Source organism: Parambassis ranga, chromosome 12 (genome assembly GCF_900634625.1).
Source record: "Parambassis ranga chromosome 12, fParRan2.1, whole genome shotgun sequence".
NCBI lineage: Eukaryota > Metazoa > Chordata > Actinopteri > Ambassidae > Parambassis > Parambassis ranga.
This window is the reverse complement of record NC_041032.1, coordinates 5,509,807-5,526,116: the sequence shown is the minus strand read 5'-3', so window position 1 is coordinate 5,526,116 and position 16,310 is coordinate 5,509,807. Positions and strand designations below refer to the sequence as shown.

The window sequence follows — 16,310 nt, the reverse complement described above, 5'->3', positions numbered from 1 at the left end:
TGACAGAACCTAAATTTAATTAACTAAAAAATCGTTTTGATATAGCATATAACTCTAATTTAATTAATTTTTATTGTTTATATTACCCGGGCACCGGAAATTATACAAAACAGTATGAAAAAGGTTCAGTCCTATCATGTTGCCATGGTCATGCTGGTCTGTGCATCCCACTAGTGTGTCTACCGCGCCAGGAACTACTTTTAGAATCCGATTGGCTGCTTTTCTCTCACCAGACATCGTACATGTCTTCTTATTGGATGGCCAATACGCTACTGGCGCGTGGTTCTGATATCTAATCACCGATTGGCCCAGAGGTCTGCAGGGTTACGTAGCGCCGCATGGTGTCTTTGAGCCGTGATTGGATGGGAAGCCAGGTGCCGTAGCGTAGAAGGTACGCTGCCCTGTCGCCGTCATACATAAATAAACCTGTACCTGCCAGGCGCTGCTGAGCAGTACACAAACATCTCTGGAATAATAACGCTTCCCGTCCGTGGAATTCGCTGCACAGACAGGTGAGGAGCATCATATTTTTTTTTCCGAAAAAAAGCACCGCAGACAGACACGGTGTGTTTCGTTTCAAACAGAATACAATTTTGTTGAGTTTAGTATAGATGTAGTAGAGAAGCTATAAGTCGTCAGAAGCCTGAGTTAATATTCTTATTATACTAGTAATGTTATATGACACAGCTGTTAGAAAAATACAGGAAGCAGGAGTCAGTTAAACTGATGTAAGTCAACTGTAACCCCGAGAGTTGTGGATATGAACCGAGTCCGTCATCTATTTTGTTCCGGATAGCAATTGGCCTGAAGCATTTTATTCCGTGTCATCAAACTCGGTTTTCTGCATAGTATTATACTCCGATAAAAAATGTATATCTTGTTAAAACAGTGCTATGTGTTTTGTGGTCACTGGTTGTCCTCTCAGTGTGACAGACTCTCGCCTCACGCCGTCGGGCATAAACTGCTTAAGTTCCAGGAAATCCCGTTGCCCTTTTACCCAGTTTTCTCCTGCTCTATCCTTATCTGGTCCCTGTCTCCAAAAGCAGTTTTATGTAGCTACCTGGGTACGTGTAACGGTTCATATGACAGCTGCCAAACACCAAATTCAACATTAAGCTACTACATTGCGAACGTTAGCCTGTTCTTGTTTATATCCTTTGTAATTAGCTAGCGTTAGCAGCCTTGTATGTATCTCGTTGTGTTTTATTAGCAGTGGCAAATGCAGAGACGAGCGTTTCGATGGTTTGGATAGTTTATGAATGTAAAGTAAGACAAACTGGTATATTAGCTGCTGTAGTGGGAGTCATAGCAGTGCTACGCTCGAGGCTAGCATGCTACCTAGCTGCTCAACGTTCTCCGTAACCTTGCCAGATAGCTAAGATCATATAACCTTAGCTGTAAGACACAGACATTTGGAGTGACTAATGTAACTACATGCTTTGCTTTACGTTGAAACTCCATTGTTATAAGCCGTGTCCAATTTACTGATAAGCTGTCAAACTTCCGAACCTGTCAAATGTAAGAAAACAAGTTCACATGTTGTCACATTTCATTTTATTCTGTTTTAGCGGATGTTTTTTGAGCCTTTACTGAATGAATGAATGAAAATATTAGTGTAAATATGATGTACTTTGACCTACCTAACAATGCAACATTTTGGCTCTCTTTGAGTAACCCATTTCATCATTTGAAGCGCTCCAAAACTTCCAATGCATAACATGTTGACTGTGTCATATGAATGTATTATTGCTAAACATGATCAACCTTTTTATCTGGTTCAGGATGCCTGGCTCTGCACCAATTAGCTGCTTGGGACCATGGCCCAAAGATGTGGGTATCATTGCCGTGGAACTGTACTTTCCATCCCAATATGTGGATCAGGCAGAGCTGGAGCAGTTTGATGGTGTGGCAGCTGGGAAGTACACTGTGGGCCTGGGCCAGGCTCGCATGGGCTTCTGCTCTGATCGTGAGGACATCAACTCTCTGTGCCTGACGGTGGTGCAGAGGCTGATGGAGAGGAATAACCTGTCCTACGACAGCATCGGTCGCCTGGAGGTTGGCACAGAGACTATCATTGACAAGTCCAAGTCTGTCAAGACGGTCATCATGCAGCTGTTTGAGGACTCGGGTAATACAGATGTGGAGGGCATTGACACCACAAATGCTTGCTATGGTGGCACAGCTGCACTCTTCAATGCTGTCAACTGGGTGGAGTCAAGCTCATGGGATGGTGAGTGAATATGTATTTGTCTCTAGTAAGAAAATGATTGTGAAGATGATGATGAATTTCAGGAGTCAAAGGTTTTCTATTGATTACCTTAATCAGCCTTATTCATTGCAACAAATGACTTGTGTGTGACATTCATGTGTCTTGTGGAGACATGATTTGTATGTATATTTACTTTTTAAATCAAGTGCTTGTCTTCTTTGCAGGGCGCTATGCTTTGGTAGTAGCAGGGGATATAGCTGTGTATGCCACAGGAAGTGCCCGGCCTACAGGGGGTGCCGGGGCAGTGGCCATCCTGGTCGGACCAAATGCTCCTCTGGCATTTGAACGAGGTCAGTTCACAGATAACTCGTTTGTTGTGCTTAGATTGTCAGTGTTGCCTATCTGCACATTGTTTTATTTAGCTACTCTTGTTGACCAAAGTCCTTTTACAAGTCATCATAAAGTCATTCATAAAGTCAGGCTGTTTTTCTGTTTGTTTACATTGTACTGTTTGTCTTGTCTCAATTTGACCTATTGCGTTGTGTATTAGGTGTTGATGTTTATCGTATAAATGTCCCAAACTATTGCAAACATTATGGGGACATTTTGTCTCTGAGTAGAAGTGTTTATTTGTTTAACGATTGCAGGTTTACGGGGAACCCACATGCAGCATGCCTATGACTTCTACAAGCCAGACCTGGTGTCAGAATACCCTGTGGTTGATGGCAAGCTGTCGATAGAATGCTACCTGAGTGCCTTGGACCGCTGCTACTCTGTGTATCGCAACAAGATCCATGCACAGTGGCAAAGAGGTGGGATTACTATGCAGTATATGAGCCGTCCAGACATGAAATATGTATTTTGCATTTGCAGCACATACAGAAATTTACTGGGGCTGTTCTCCATTAGCAGTTCGTAGATTAGCTGAAATAACAAAGTCTAAGTTGTTTTCGGTTCTTCTGTCATGTTTCATTCAAAGATTCAAAAGATTCAAAGACTTTTTTATTGACAATTTCACTTTATATGTGTTTTATATGTGTAGGACATACAGAGGAATCGAAAGCTCTCCCAGCTCTTGACTAATGAAGTTAAATCCTTTTGAATTAACTTAAGTAAAACCCCTAATATTTCACAGTAAAACTGCTCTACTGTTGGAAAGGTGCTCCTTGTGGAGGTAGTGTCTTTGAGGAACTGGTCGGATAATGTACTAATTAGTTAACAGGGTTAGGGATGCTAAGAAGTTTACTTAAGTTCAGTGACCATGAAGAAGTGTAATAAGATAAACTGAGGTGCCAGCATGTACAGTGTGACAATTAGCGACACTCTTGCAAACAATTCATTTGTAATATTGCCAGCTCTGTGTTGTATTTCATGCTCCCATTTACATGACAACACATCCGCTGTGCGTCCGTTGTTGATATTGAAATGAGCTTGGTCACTCTTAACTAGCGATTAAGTTACAGTACATGGTGGAGAGAGTGCAACAAGAAAAAAGTAGTATGCAGATAAAGAAAGGGAAAGACAAGGTGTTAGTACTGGGAAAAAAACTTCTCTTAGTATAGTAGCACTTATTAAACAAAAACATCTTTTCTCTTAGAGGGTTCAGAGAAGCGCTTTAGCCTGGAGGATTTTGACTCTTTAGTCTTCCACTCTCCCTACTGCAAGCTGGTCCAGAAGTCATTAGCTAGACTGATGCTGAATGACTTCCTGAGCCACCCCAGCCCCAACACTGAGACGGGACCATATACAGGCCTTGATGCCTTCAGGTATACACAATTAAAATTCTTCAGCATCTGTTTTAAAAGACTATAAAACAGAAATACATTTTGTTTTTTGTTTTTTGTGTGCGTGTGTGCATTGGATTGCAGAGATATACGGCAAGAGGAGACCTACTTTGACCGGGATGTCGAGAAGGCTTTCATGAAGGCCAGTGCAGATCTGTTTGAGAGGAAGACCAAGCCTTCTCTGCTGATCTCCAACCAGAATGGAAACATGTACACTCCCTCTGTCTATGGCTGCCTGGCATCACTTATTGCACAGTATGTGTTTGTCTGGCAATAATTCAGCTACTTATTTCAAACATTTAATTAGGATTCTTAAAACTAACGTGTCACAGTCTGTACAATGAGAAGAATCTGTTTCCTTCATTTTGTAGGCAAACACCTTCACAGCTAGCTGGACAGAGGGTTGGAGTTTTCTCCTATGGTTCAGGATTTGCTGCGACTCTGTACTCTCTCAAAGTCACACAGGACCATACCCCTGGTAGGTTACACACGGATAAAATGAAAACTTGTCATCATTGTACACTTGAGAGAAGAAATGGTAATTTGTTAATTCATGAGATTTGTTGATTGTCTCTGCCCAGGATCTGGTTTGGACAAACTGGTATCAAGTCTGTGTGACCTGAAGGTTAGACTGGACTCCAGGTCAAAGGTTTCACCTGCTGTCTTCTCTGAGAATATGAAGCTGAGAGAGGAGACACACCACTTAGGTATGACTTTAGCTTCCTATATTTCATTCTCAGTATGTATTGATATTTGGAATCATGCATGTGTCCCTGCTACAAATGATTGTCACAGTTTTTTTCCATTCTGGTCATACAGCCAGCTATGTCCCACGAGGATCAGTGGAGGACCTGTTTCCTGGCACTTGGTACCTAACACGGGTGGATGACAAACACCGCAGGGAATATGCCCGCAGACCTCTGGATGAGGACCTGCCAGCAGAAGCAGAACGTGTTCGCTCAAGCACTGCCAATGAGGTATGCGCCTTAAATGTATGAAACTGACATTGACTTGATGTGCATATAAGAATCCATGTGGAGATATGAGTCTTCTAGTCTGCCCAATGCAACTCACTGTGGTCAGTAATATGTGGCTGTATGGCAGGAGTGTTTGCTCTTAAACTGGAAATGATGTTGATGGTCTGTTTTTTTTTCCTCCTCCAGCTCATCCCCAGTCCAGCCAAGAAGATGCCTCGCATCCCTGCAGCCACTGCTGGCACCGAGGCCACCGTCAGCAACTAAGAGCACTGAGCTTACCTCTGGGAGTTAAGGTGCAGCAGTTCATAACAACTATACAACACTAGAGGTCAGATGGCAAGCAAGAGTCAGAGGGCAGAGTCACCTGCAAAGTTGTGTTAAACTTGATTACTTTGGAGCAGTGTGTTGATGAAGTGTTCAGCTGTGGACAGCTGCAGACACTCCTGTGTCCTGTATGTCCCCCTCCCATCATCTCCCTGTTGTCAACATATCAGACCGGAGTCACAGTAATTCGTTTTAGAGTCCTTTATTTCAGAGTTTACATTTTTATATGTTTTGCACATATTTGTGCAAAGTGGACACCTCTGCATGGGAGGGGCACAAACAGGCTTTAGTACTGCAGCTAAGCACAGTTGGCAGCCAGTGACAGTAAAAGCAGATGGACATAATTTAAATTGGCTTTAGGCCTCCTGCTCATTAACAGAACAAAAGGGAGTGGGCCTCAGCTGCGAGGCAGCAGCACAGCATGTGATGGAGCCCCCAACCCCACTCTGCTGTTTGTGTTCATTACCTCAGTTTTCTACGGGAAGTCATTTTTTTCAGGACTCTGCAGGTTAATCATGTGATCTTGTGACCAAAAATCAGGAAAAGCGGTACTCAAGAGGCAACATAATGCTCTACCACAGACGGCTTCAGAAGCTTCTCTCAGTCTGTAAACAGTGTGTGACGGTTGTAGCCACAGTGTCAGTGAGTTCTTGAAAAGATGTACTGCATACTTAAACATGCTTATTGTGGTAAAACATAAAGTCATTGAGTTCATTGTCAAAAAAAGTTAATGGTTTCAGTCATCAGTCACAATTACTAAACTTTCTCTGGCTTCACATACAAAATAAGCTATTTGAATCCTGTGGTGACTTTCTCACTATATTTTATGTTTTACTTGCTAGATGCTGTAATTACATACTTTCAGACTGGTTTAACAAACCATTTTTGCCACAAGTAGGGTCTATGCCTTTTCACTGCCCCCCCCCCCCCACCCCCCATCACAGAGAAATGTTGTGATGACAACATTACTGACGGTGTCTGTGAGCTCAACAAACATTAAGCTGCAGCCATTAACAAAAAACATATGTTGACTAAGGAATTTTAAACCCAGAGTTCCTCAGTAAGGTGTAGTATTTACCATAGTTTGACAAGTCTACCCAACACAAGTTTAGGCTGCAAACAGCAGCAGGCTGAAGTCAGTCACCCAGCCACTCCTGCCACCAACCGAACACAGCTGCAGTCTAACATTAAATGTATGTTGGCTCAGCTATTATATCAGACAAGTAAAAAAGTAAAGTATGACCTAAGTCATAGTGAAGATTAATGTGTATTTATTTTTCTGTATAATCGGAAAGATTCTTGGTTCCCAGCCTATCCTGCAAATGTTATGTGGCTTTGCATTCATTTCTGGTTTTACTGACACTAAAGGAAGTGCATAAGAAATGGTGGACAAGAGAGGTAGTCTCTAAAAATAAAAACATGACAGATTGCTCCTCGAGTAGAAGATTTAACAAGGTTTCTGTAAGAGACAGTTTTCACTCTGTACTTCCTGTCTTAAAGGGGCCACTCTTGATATAGTCTAAAATCAACTGGGTCCTCTAGAGAGAAATTTCAGAGGACTACTGCTTATTAAGAGAGGATCTCTTGTTACAGTCAGCTGCAGTATAAACTAACCAATCAGCATCTGTTAGTGTTTAAGAGCAAAATTACCGCCAGTGTACTAACGGAAAATGTGATGTAAATAATCCCTATTCCCTGTTCATAGAGGACGATCTCATCAATACCCTGTAGGTGAATAGGCACAGTGGCATAAATGTGGTATAGCCTAAGTCAAACCTAAATTAACTTATGAAACCATTAGAAAGCGGATGTTACAATTACTGTGACTGATCTCTTCTTCTCATTATGCCAAACTGCTACACATTCATATCGGCCAATTGTCACAGCTGCTGTGAATGTGACCTGCAGTGCTCCAGTGTTGTTGTCTTTATTTGTTTAATATGTTAATTCATACTCAAGCCTTAGCTTTAAAGGGCTTTATATAGTCAAGATGGGGGTGGTTTAATAAAGATTTAAATGCAACATATTTGCTTTGACAACAGCTGCAGCCAGCAGCAAACATTCACACAGAGCTCAGGCAGAAATCATTAGCCTTAAATAACAGTGTTGGTGTGTTCATATTCCTGTTGACAGTTGGACCGGCTCATAGATTTGCACACAGGGATCAGGGGAGTTGATGTAAAGGTGACTTGAGAAGCCTTATCATAAGCATGTAAACTGTAGACAAAGCTTTTCATCCAATAATGTACAGATAGACTTTTTAATTGCACACTCGGTTCAGTCTGGTGCGAGGCCTTGCTCACACCAGCTTCTCTGAGGGAGGACTTGGTATGACTGCATTATTACATGTATGGTGTATGTTTGTACAGCCTGTCCCAAAGGTCACATTATCTTTTCCAATGTTGATAGTAATGTACAGTACAAACTGTAAGATTATTTATGCTATGTAGATATGAATGTATTGGTCTCATCAGATGAATTTTATCTCAGCAGTTTGTATAAACATGTAGATTCACAATAAATGGACACTGAACAAGCTGGATTGTTTTCATCAGTTCATTGATGTTGTTTTGAGTTTGAAGGATTTGATTCCACAAATAATTTAGAGTTCCTCTGATACAAAGCTGCATGTTTTATCACACTTTATAGCCACAGAGAAGCATTAACCCAGCATGAACCAGCCTTGTGTCCTCATGCTGAGACCCATGTGGCCACAGAGGTTAACACTTAAAGTCTGTAATTATTTCGGGCACAGTGAAAGCAGAGGCCGTGCCATTTAAGTTTCCCAGTATTTTATGTTATATCTGGAATTTTTCCCATTTAAATAACCCAAATTGCACACAAACATAAACGCATACCTATTGATAGCATCCACTGCATAAATCCAAAAGATGTCCATTGGTGGGATACACTTGGCAGTCGTGATGAATTTTTGAAAATATTGTAACATGTTTTACTAATTCTTCTTCTAGCATACTAAAGAGTGTTGAATTGTATATGGATGTTGAAGTGCAGCTGTTGTCTCATGTGGCTCCCCGGTGCACATTAAAGATGAGCCTTATAACCGAGTCCTGTATGAGCACTTCTATTCAGCTGCTGTACCTAAATCACACCACATGATGGCACCATTTTTGTGTTTTCAGCAGTACAACATATAATTTGAGCTTTGAATCAGGTGATAATATTCAGTAATGGCCTATGGTTATGGAAGGTGGTAAGTAGTTGGATTTACACTCTCTAATAAACAGTCAGGTTTGCATTTATGAATGTTAATAGTATTTTATGAATGAATTTTGATCCATATTTTTCTGAACTTGTTTCTTACTTGTTGGTAAATGAATTATGAAGCATTAAAAAAATGATGTGTACCATTAATTAAATCAGTAGTTAATTAATGTCTACAAAATTCCAATTATCAGGGGAAGGTGCTGGGGTAAAGGGACCCAATCATCAGACAGGGGCCAAAAGACCAGTGTGACCTTCTGTTTTGCTTGCTCCGCACATAGTAACAGTGTTTTGACGGTATGTAGCAGCAGCACTCTTGTCACAGCTTTTAGTGCAGCAATAAATCTTCACACGCATCTTATTATTAGGCGCCTGCTCTAACTAATGAAATATCTGGGCACCCCATAAGCTAAACAAGCGGCAATCTCTGAGGCTGAAAAACTGAACAAGGATGAATTCTTATATATATTAGTGTTTTAACTAAAAAGCCAGTAAAGCCTTGACTGTGCTTTTGGATGAGCATGTCAGCTGCTTTCTCTGGAGCATTAAGCACTACCTCTGAGGTGGACATTTTGCTCTGCTGTTTGTCCTCCATGTGTTTCACACAGAACATGAGGTGAATTAAAGTGGCTTCCTGTCAATTTCTACTGAAAATTTTTAAATTTGTCAAAATTAAAAAAATATTTGTTTTATGTTTTTATTTTTTTTAAACAGTGTTCAATTTAAATGTTAATCATTGTGTGTCCATTAAGTCTTAGTGTTAATTATGTATGGTGTGTGTGTGTGTGTATTGTGGGGGGCCACAAAGAGAAAATCCCCCTTTGGGGCCTCGAAAATCCTTAGACCAGCCCTGCTGCTCTCTTTTATTTGATTAATTTGAAGTTAGTGTTTTTAAGCTCACCTGCCTCCTGCTGTAACATCCATGTTGGATTTTTGCCACGACAGTCAGACAGCAAAGCCCGCCTTGCTGTGGAGCGGCAGTACCCTGAACCTCCACCGCAGCGCGACACCGCCCCAGCCGCACGGCACGTCGACGCGCTCTGCCAGGGTGGGGTTTACAAGCAGCGAGCGGCGCAGCCGAGAGCGGATAGGGAGGGGAGCTGACTGAGAGAGAGAGACAGAAAAAACGTTTTCTGGCCTTTCCCCTTGCGGAAAAGTTGCTTTGAGTCGGGGAATAAGTGAAAACGCGTTACCAGTCGTGGCTTTCAGCGTTGGAGGGGCCGCCGACGGGAAAAGGATTCACGCGCTCAGGTCAGACTGAATGTTTGAAACTTTGACAAAGTTTTTAGCGAGAAGTCTGTGACGTCAGCAAAGCCTCGATGTGGAAGCAGAGAAAAAGTTCCTGAGAGCAGGCCTGCTAATGTACAGACAGACACACACCGCGCACTGTGTCACTGTCAGGAACATCATGTTTCCGTACAACAAGCTGAAGTTGTCCGGCATTTTGCTGAGCTGGCGTGTGTTTGCGTGTGTTTGTTTTTTCCTGATTTGTTGTCACCTTTAACACACTGTGACCTACAGCTCATTGTGTATGCTGCTCACAGTCACTGCTGGGCGTGTTATGCAGCTGCCAAACAAGCAGGAAAGAAAATATAGCCTGTGGGTGTACATTCTTACACCACCGTGGAGTGTGTCTGTGCAGCAGGGTGCAGGAATCTGCAGGCAGTCGTCAGCTTCTGTCAGTGACAGAGCCTACAAAAATTACATTTTGAATTGAAATGAGTGGAGATGGATTCTCTGAGGCCCGGCAGCAGCCTGCTACATGTTATGACTGCCTCCATGAAATGTAGCCTACACACCTTGTGTTTGTTTTTTTTTGTTTTCTGTGTGTGCACGTCATACAGTTGTGGGTTTCTTCTGTGTGTTTTAAACTGGGCAGTTGTGCCAGGGTCAGAGGTTGGCTAAGCTGCTCTGTGATTGGTCTGATGAGCTGTGAGTCACATCCTGCAGGGAACTCCTCTGATGCAGCTGGTGTTGAAGAGTCACAATTATGTCACCACAAGCTAAATGAAGTTGATAAGTTGTATATTTAGATAGATATACTTAATCTTGACAGTTAAATAGTGTAATGATGTTTTTTTTGATTTCCTATATTGGCATCTCTTCCTGTAGGGACTCTGAAGCTGCCTGAGTTTAGTCTGACTCACCTGATGTAGACAGTTGTTTTATGGCCTCTCATCGGCTGTGTATTTCTCCTCCCCTCTTCTCCAACCTTTTCCTCCCCTTTTCCTCTATATGCATGTTACTATTTAAAAATCCCCTTTATATCTAAAAATGTCCAGCTTTTTATGTGCACCTACTGCTGGGATTAACATGACCACTGCAATGATATCAGCACATTGATGTTGTTAGTTCTTTCAATATTTTTCAAGCATAATTATCCATTTTAATGACTGTTTGCTAAGCGAAATAAATTGATGCTTGTGCATGATGATACCCAAAATAACTGTGATTAGTTTAAGGGAATATAGTACAAATGTTTCTGCGCAGACGCAGACAGAGGATTATGGGACTGGTAACTGCACTCAATAGAGACTATAGACATACAGCAGGCACCTGAATATTTGTGTTCTGTGAGAAATGTTTCCTAAAAAGCACGCATGTAGTCTGCAGCTTGTCTCATCCTTGTCATTTTTTTTCATTCGTTGCTGTGAGCTTGGAAAGTTGTCAGGCATTTCAGACTTGGAAGCTGAAAAGATTTTGTAACCTTAGTGCTAATCCGCCACCAGGCACACACACATCCAGCCTATAGAGTCAAAGCTCTGTTGGATAGGTGTCAGTGCGTTGTATCATGGCTCACTCTCACACCAGTTAAGGAAACCTGCTTTTCATTCCAGCGTGCTGCAGAGATTGGACCATAGTGTTTTCACTCAGCCTTATTTGGTCAAGACAACATGTGCTGCCACTACTCCAGCACAAGAAATCATTTGTTTTAGACCAGAGCCAATTCCCAAGCCCGTGTCAGATGCCTGGGGAGTTCAGTCAGACCTCTCCTGAGGCAGCTCTTCATGTAAAGATCAGACAGCTGTTGGGAAGTATATGTTACATTTTTATGAGAGAGCAGTGTTTTTGATTATTTAGTCACAGTGCTTCACAATGGTAAGGAGGTGCTGCTCATTTCAAGTTCTGTATACGACTCCCACGAAGCCTTTTGATCCATTTTGATGTGTCAGCAGCACCATTGACTGATTTGTATTCACACAAAAACTGATTGTGGTGCAGGCTGTAGTAAAAACAAAACTTTTCATTTCCCTTCCCAAACATGGAGGAAAAAAACATATCTTTCCTTTTGATAATAAGAAATCAGCTGCTTGTCGTTTACGTGCAAGGCCGCACTAGTGGCTCAGTCAGACGGAATGTGCTTCAGAAGGCCTGAGGAGGGATGTTGTTTGCTGAACTCAATTGCTCTTTATACACCAGCTCCTGGAAGTCACTCCTACCCACACTAATGACTAAGAGCATTCTTTATTCCACAATGAATGTGTACACAACAGATCCTTACCACATAAATTCATCAACCTTAGTGCAGTTTAACCACAATATTTCTACATTTGGAAACAGCTATATTCAAGGTGGGTTAAAAAGAGACGCATGTTTTGACAGATGATGCAGCAAAGTTTGCCTCAGCAGCTGCCTTTTTTTTTGCTTAGAGATCTGTCTGTCAGTTTCTTCATACTTAGGTTTGAGAGGAAGTTAGATAAATAGAACTCATTTATTATACTCACCCAAGAGTTTAATTAAATCTCTGGCCTGTTGTAGGCCGTCTCTGTTCATCAAATGAACTCCGTAAAGTCATTCATATGGCAACAGTTGAATTTCTTGCCTTCTATATGGGTTTACAAACAATAGCAAATAGAGATAAGAGATCCCAAACTCTCAACAGACTTCAAGCTATGTGCTTCTGGCCAAACCACAAATGGTATTGACCAATCAGCAGCCTGTGAGAAAGACCCAGCATCAGTGAGTGGTTTACGTGTGATGATTAAAAAACTGAACCACATTTCACATTTGGTGTGTTGTGTTTCCTAACACAACCAAATACACATAAAATAAACAATATAAATAATAAATAAACATCCTATATTTACAGCTGAGTTTTGTAATATTTATATGATTTCATGTTTGTCTGACTGTCTGAAAGACATGAAGTCTGCATTTGATTCCACTCGGGTTGAAAACAGGCGCACATTTTTAGATGAGATGTTGTCTTCTCTCTGCCACAGCATTTCTCTGTCCTCACATTCCTGTATTCCGCTGGGATTGGCTGCATTTAGTTCTGATGTTGGCTGCCAGTGACATAAGATTGAATAAAGCCTCCCTTCTTCCTTTCTCTCCCTCCGCCTGTGTTTTGATGCTGGTATTCCAAAAGAATGCGCCGTCAAATTCCACTGTGAGGCTGGAGGTAGCAGAGACGCCATAAAGTTAGGTGTATATATTAGAGGTGTAATGTTACACATCGAAAGATTTATTATTTTTCTCTGCTGTATCAAGAATGTGCCAAAACCATGACTCTGGTAGCAGGTTCGTGTGTGTGACAGTCTACGTTCCTGAATACATTGCACATGTTACTAAGTATAATGGTACAACTTGATAAAGGTCTTGAGATAAGAATTTAAGCCCTGCTTGGCCATTGGATGCGATTTAACGGTTGAACATAACTGACCCAAGATCAGCTCTCTTGTGGGCAGAGACTTTAGGTGTTACAATCGGCTGAAGCCACTCACAGTTAGCGTGCACTTATTACCACTTTGGGCAGCTGTTCCACTTGTTAATTCAATCCCAGGTGCTTGGCAGTCTTGCTGCCTGTTGGAATTGGCACCTCTAGCACAACTGCCCTCCTCTGGCTCAACCACCACTATGTCTGTCTGGTTGGACAGCAGCTGCTTGTCTGTCTGTAACTTTTACCTGTGTTGTTCTCCTATGAAATTGAAACTTCTAAACCAAAATTGGCACAGATGTTTCTCTCTCTGATTTCTCTCAGTGGCCCAGCTTGCCTCTTGCACCTTACTACCCTACACACCCTTAGTGTGCTGGACTGGATTGCTCAGCCACTTCCTTGATCTGCTGATGATACATCTTAAGGAGGGGTTTGGTATTTCCTGCTGCTCCTTTTCACCTTTGTCTTCTGCTTCCCAAGATGCTCTCCTACTCCTACTCTCCTACAGTGCATTTAATGTGGTCATTTTGCCTATATGGTGCATCACCCTCATTCCTAGGGAGATTCTGACTGACATACATGTTGATGGCTTAGATCTAATAAACCTGGATTGGTGGACATTAGTGGACATTTCACTCATAGAGACTTCATCTGAATTGGTCCTGCCTATGAAGTAATTTTTGTTAGATTGCACAGACTGTATTGCTGCTGCTGCTGCTGCTGCCTTTGTAGTGTAGCTGTGAGTTCAAATCCCGGTCAGGGCATGCCTCTATAAAGGGACCCATAAAGGCTTAGATCCCTAATGCTACATTAGCCTACCTTAGAACAGAGGCTACAGAACCATAAGCCATGCTGGCTCAGACGCTGGGCAGATTAGCGTGGTCTGCGTTAGGTGTTGGGTTAAGTGTATGTTCATTTTACTGTAAACAAACCAAAGCACCCCTATTATGTTACACTGCAGCAATTTATTTATTTATTTGTTCAAGTTACTCATGCTCTTTGTAATTGTGTCATAGGTGCTCCTTTACTCTTCCTCCGCCCAGCTTAAATACCTCCACAAGTGAAATCTGATCTGTGCAGTTCAGCCCAAAACAGCAATAATTAGCCTCATTTCCGTTTTTTTTTAAATGAAATTCCTTCCCAGGGTTTCCTGTTTATTTTAGAGTATTTCTTTGTCAACATATTCCAGTAGACAGGACGGTCATAACAGCTAAAGGAGAGTGAGCTTCTTGCTCAGGGAAGAGGTAATTAAGAGTTGTAGTGACATATCTACTTTATTTTTATCTAGAGAGTAGACAGGAAATGTCAGGAGAAAGTGGATCACGTGCTGAGAGTTCAAAAAGTTGAGGGGGCGTTGTGGTTACGTTGCTTGTGTTTGTGTACTACTAGGCCAGACTGTGTGTACTCTATTAAGGTACTGTAACAGTGTCACAGCAGGGTAAACACAGATCTTACTATCATCCCACATTCATCGATTGCAACCTCTTCATTTCTTAATTGGGCTGCAGCTGCACAGTGTTGACACATCTGTGTGAAGACTTTCTTTAGTAGCAGAGTGGTAACAATGAGGAAGATGATTGACTATTTTGTTATGCTGTTTGTATTAATTGAACAGCAGCATTTCTCATGACTCCAGCTTCTCATGGTCAAGCACTGCCTGTTTGGAGTGGTGGCAGTAATATCGACACTCCTCTGTGTGCTGCGACTGAGCTAGTATTGTTCTGCCCACACTGTGCAGCAGCAGCCACAGCAACTGCAGAGCTGCTGAAGGTCACCATCACACAGGATGTTTGAATGTGGCTGGGAACAGAGGAGGTATATCTCATTGGTTGCACAGAGCAGCATCATGAACTCGGTGTGAACCATTCTTCATTGCTGCTCGCTACATTGCTGTCAACACTTTTAGTAACATGTGAAGACAGATGTTGTCACAGCCAACAGATCAATGTTCTATTGCTGTTTTGCTAAGCTAATTAGGCTTATAGTTAATTGTTGATGGGCTCTTCATGTGTTGTAGTGACAGAAAAAAACACAATCATTCCATCATCATCATTGACTTATTTGACATATCATGTATAGTCATGACTTCCATCCCTTTTACTGACCTTGATATTGTTGGTGTGTTTGTTCTAAGAAGGTCACCTACATTTTAGCAAACATGACGCCAGACTAAACTGCAGGGTTTTCACTTTCGTTTCAGGACTTAGCCTCATTGAACGAACAGAAATGTATACTGAGCCAGGTTTTAATGTCCCCCTCTGTGAGTATCACCACGTGCAGTTCCTACACACACACACAACAGTTAACCACATTAGGCTGACAGGTGTCTGTCCTAATAACTGCATAAGTCTAAGTAGAAAGATTGAAAGTTCAGAAAGAAGTGACAGCTCCTGTGTGTGAACTTTTAGGTTTAAGCTGAACATGAGGGGATCCTATTAAGGCAAACAGTCTTGTCAACTTTGTTTAAAAACCAAGACAATGAAAAATGGCATGCCTGATTTGTAGCTAAATATGTTGATGCATTATTTATAAACAAAGGTCTGAACCTCAGTGCCAAATGAGAATTATGTAAGTGCAACTTTTGTTAACAGAACCTGATAGTCCAGTGTATGAATATTTGTATGTGTGCAGTGTGGTGTCAGAGAGTGTTAGCACAGTTGCTGTCTGCTCATGATAGCTCAGCACTGACATTTCTACAACACTAAAAAGGGTCATTACCCAGTTTAAATAAGTAATTCACACTATAAGAAAGGCTCTGCCATTAAGTGGAACAAAATGTGAATATAATGGTATTAACCTATAGAATATCGGCAAAAATTCAATATTATGCATCCATAGTTAAAGGAATACAGCTAAGTGTAGTACCACAGAAGCTGTCAGACCCTTATGGTTACCCTATATTTGGGCATTTTAGTCTGTGGACTCAGGTCCTTGGACAATAGGTCTGTATCTGCTAAATGTTTTTGTTGTTCTATTGAATGAACACTGTTTTGTCTTAACTACAGACATTAGGGCCCTGGTTTTCCCCTTCAAATGTGGGAACATCAGTGACTAACTCTGTACTAATGACTGTAATATACACAATAAATGATAAGGAATCTCTCTGTCCCTAACTGCCAATAACAAATATCTGC

At 41.6% G+C, this 16,310-nt stretch overlaps 2 protein-coding genes across 4 annotated transcripts in view; both read left to right on the top strand.

Annotated features, from left to right (window-relative positions):
* Positions 1 to 370: 370 nt before the first annotated feature.
* On the top strand, positions 371 to 7,836 carry hmgcs1 (3-hydroxy-3-methylglutaryl-CoA synthase 1 (soluble)). Of its 2 annotated transcripts, none has more exons than XM_028418359.1 (10): positions 371 to 512; positions 1,782 to 2,230; positions 2,434 to 2,559; positions 2,857 to 3,021; positions 3,807 to 3,975; positions 4,078 to 4,248; positions 4,365 to 4,471; positions 4,575 to 4,700; positions 4,813 to 4,970; positions 5,157 to 7,836. In XM_028418359.1, exons 2-10 carry the CDS (start codon positions 1,783 to 1,785, stop codon positions 5,232 to 5,234), a joined length of 1,548 nt encoding a protein of 515 aa, XP_028274160.1. In that variant the 5' UTR covers positions 371 to 512; position 1,782; the 3' UTR covers positions 5,235 to 7,836. The 2 variants fall into 2 exon arrangements, with proteins under 2 accessions (XP_028274160.1, XP_028274161.1); XM_028418360.1 differs by lacking the exon at positions 371 to 512 and adding an exon at positions 986 to 1,064.
* A 1,744-nt stretch (positions 7,837 to 9,580) lies between these two features.
* Positions 9,581 to 16,310, top strand: part of tln1 (talin 1) — a 37,459-nt gene continuing 30,729 nt past the window's right edge. For both annotated transcript variants that reach the window (XM_028417878.1, XM_028417877.1), the window contains exon 1: positions 9,581 to 9,770. The gene's annotated coding sequence lies outside the window, so the exon portion shown is untranslated. The remainder of the gene's footprint in view (positions 9,771 to 16,310) is intronic.

Coding starts and splice junctions, on each gene's coding strand:
- hmgcs1 (XM_028418359.1), top strand. CDS start 1,783: ATGCCTGGCTCTGCACCAATTAGCTGCTTGGGACCATGGCCCAAAGAT. Junction 4,701..4,812: donor AGAGGAGACACACCACTTAG/GTATGACTTTAG, acceptor CTGGTCATACAG/CCAGCTATGTCCCACGAGGA. Junction 4,971..5,156: donor GCTCAAGCACTGCCAATGAG/GTATGCGCCTTA, acceptor TTCCTCCTCCAG/CTCATCCCCAGTCCAGCCAA.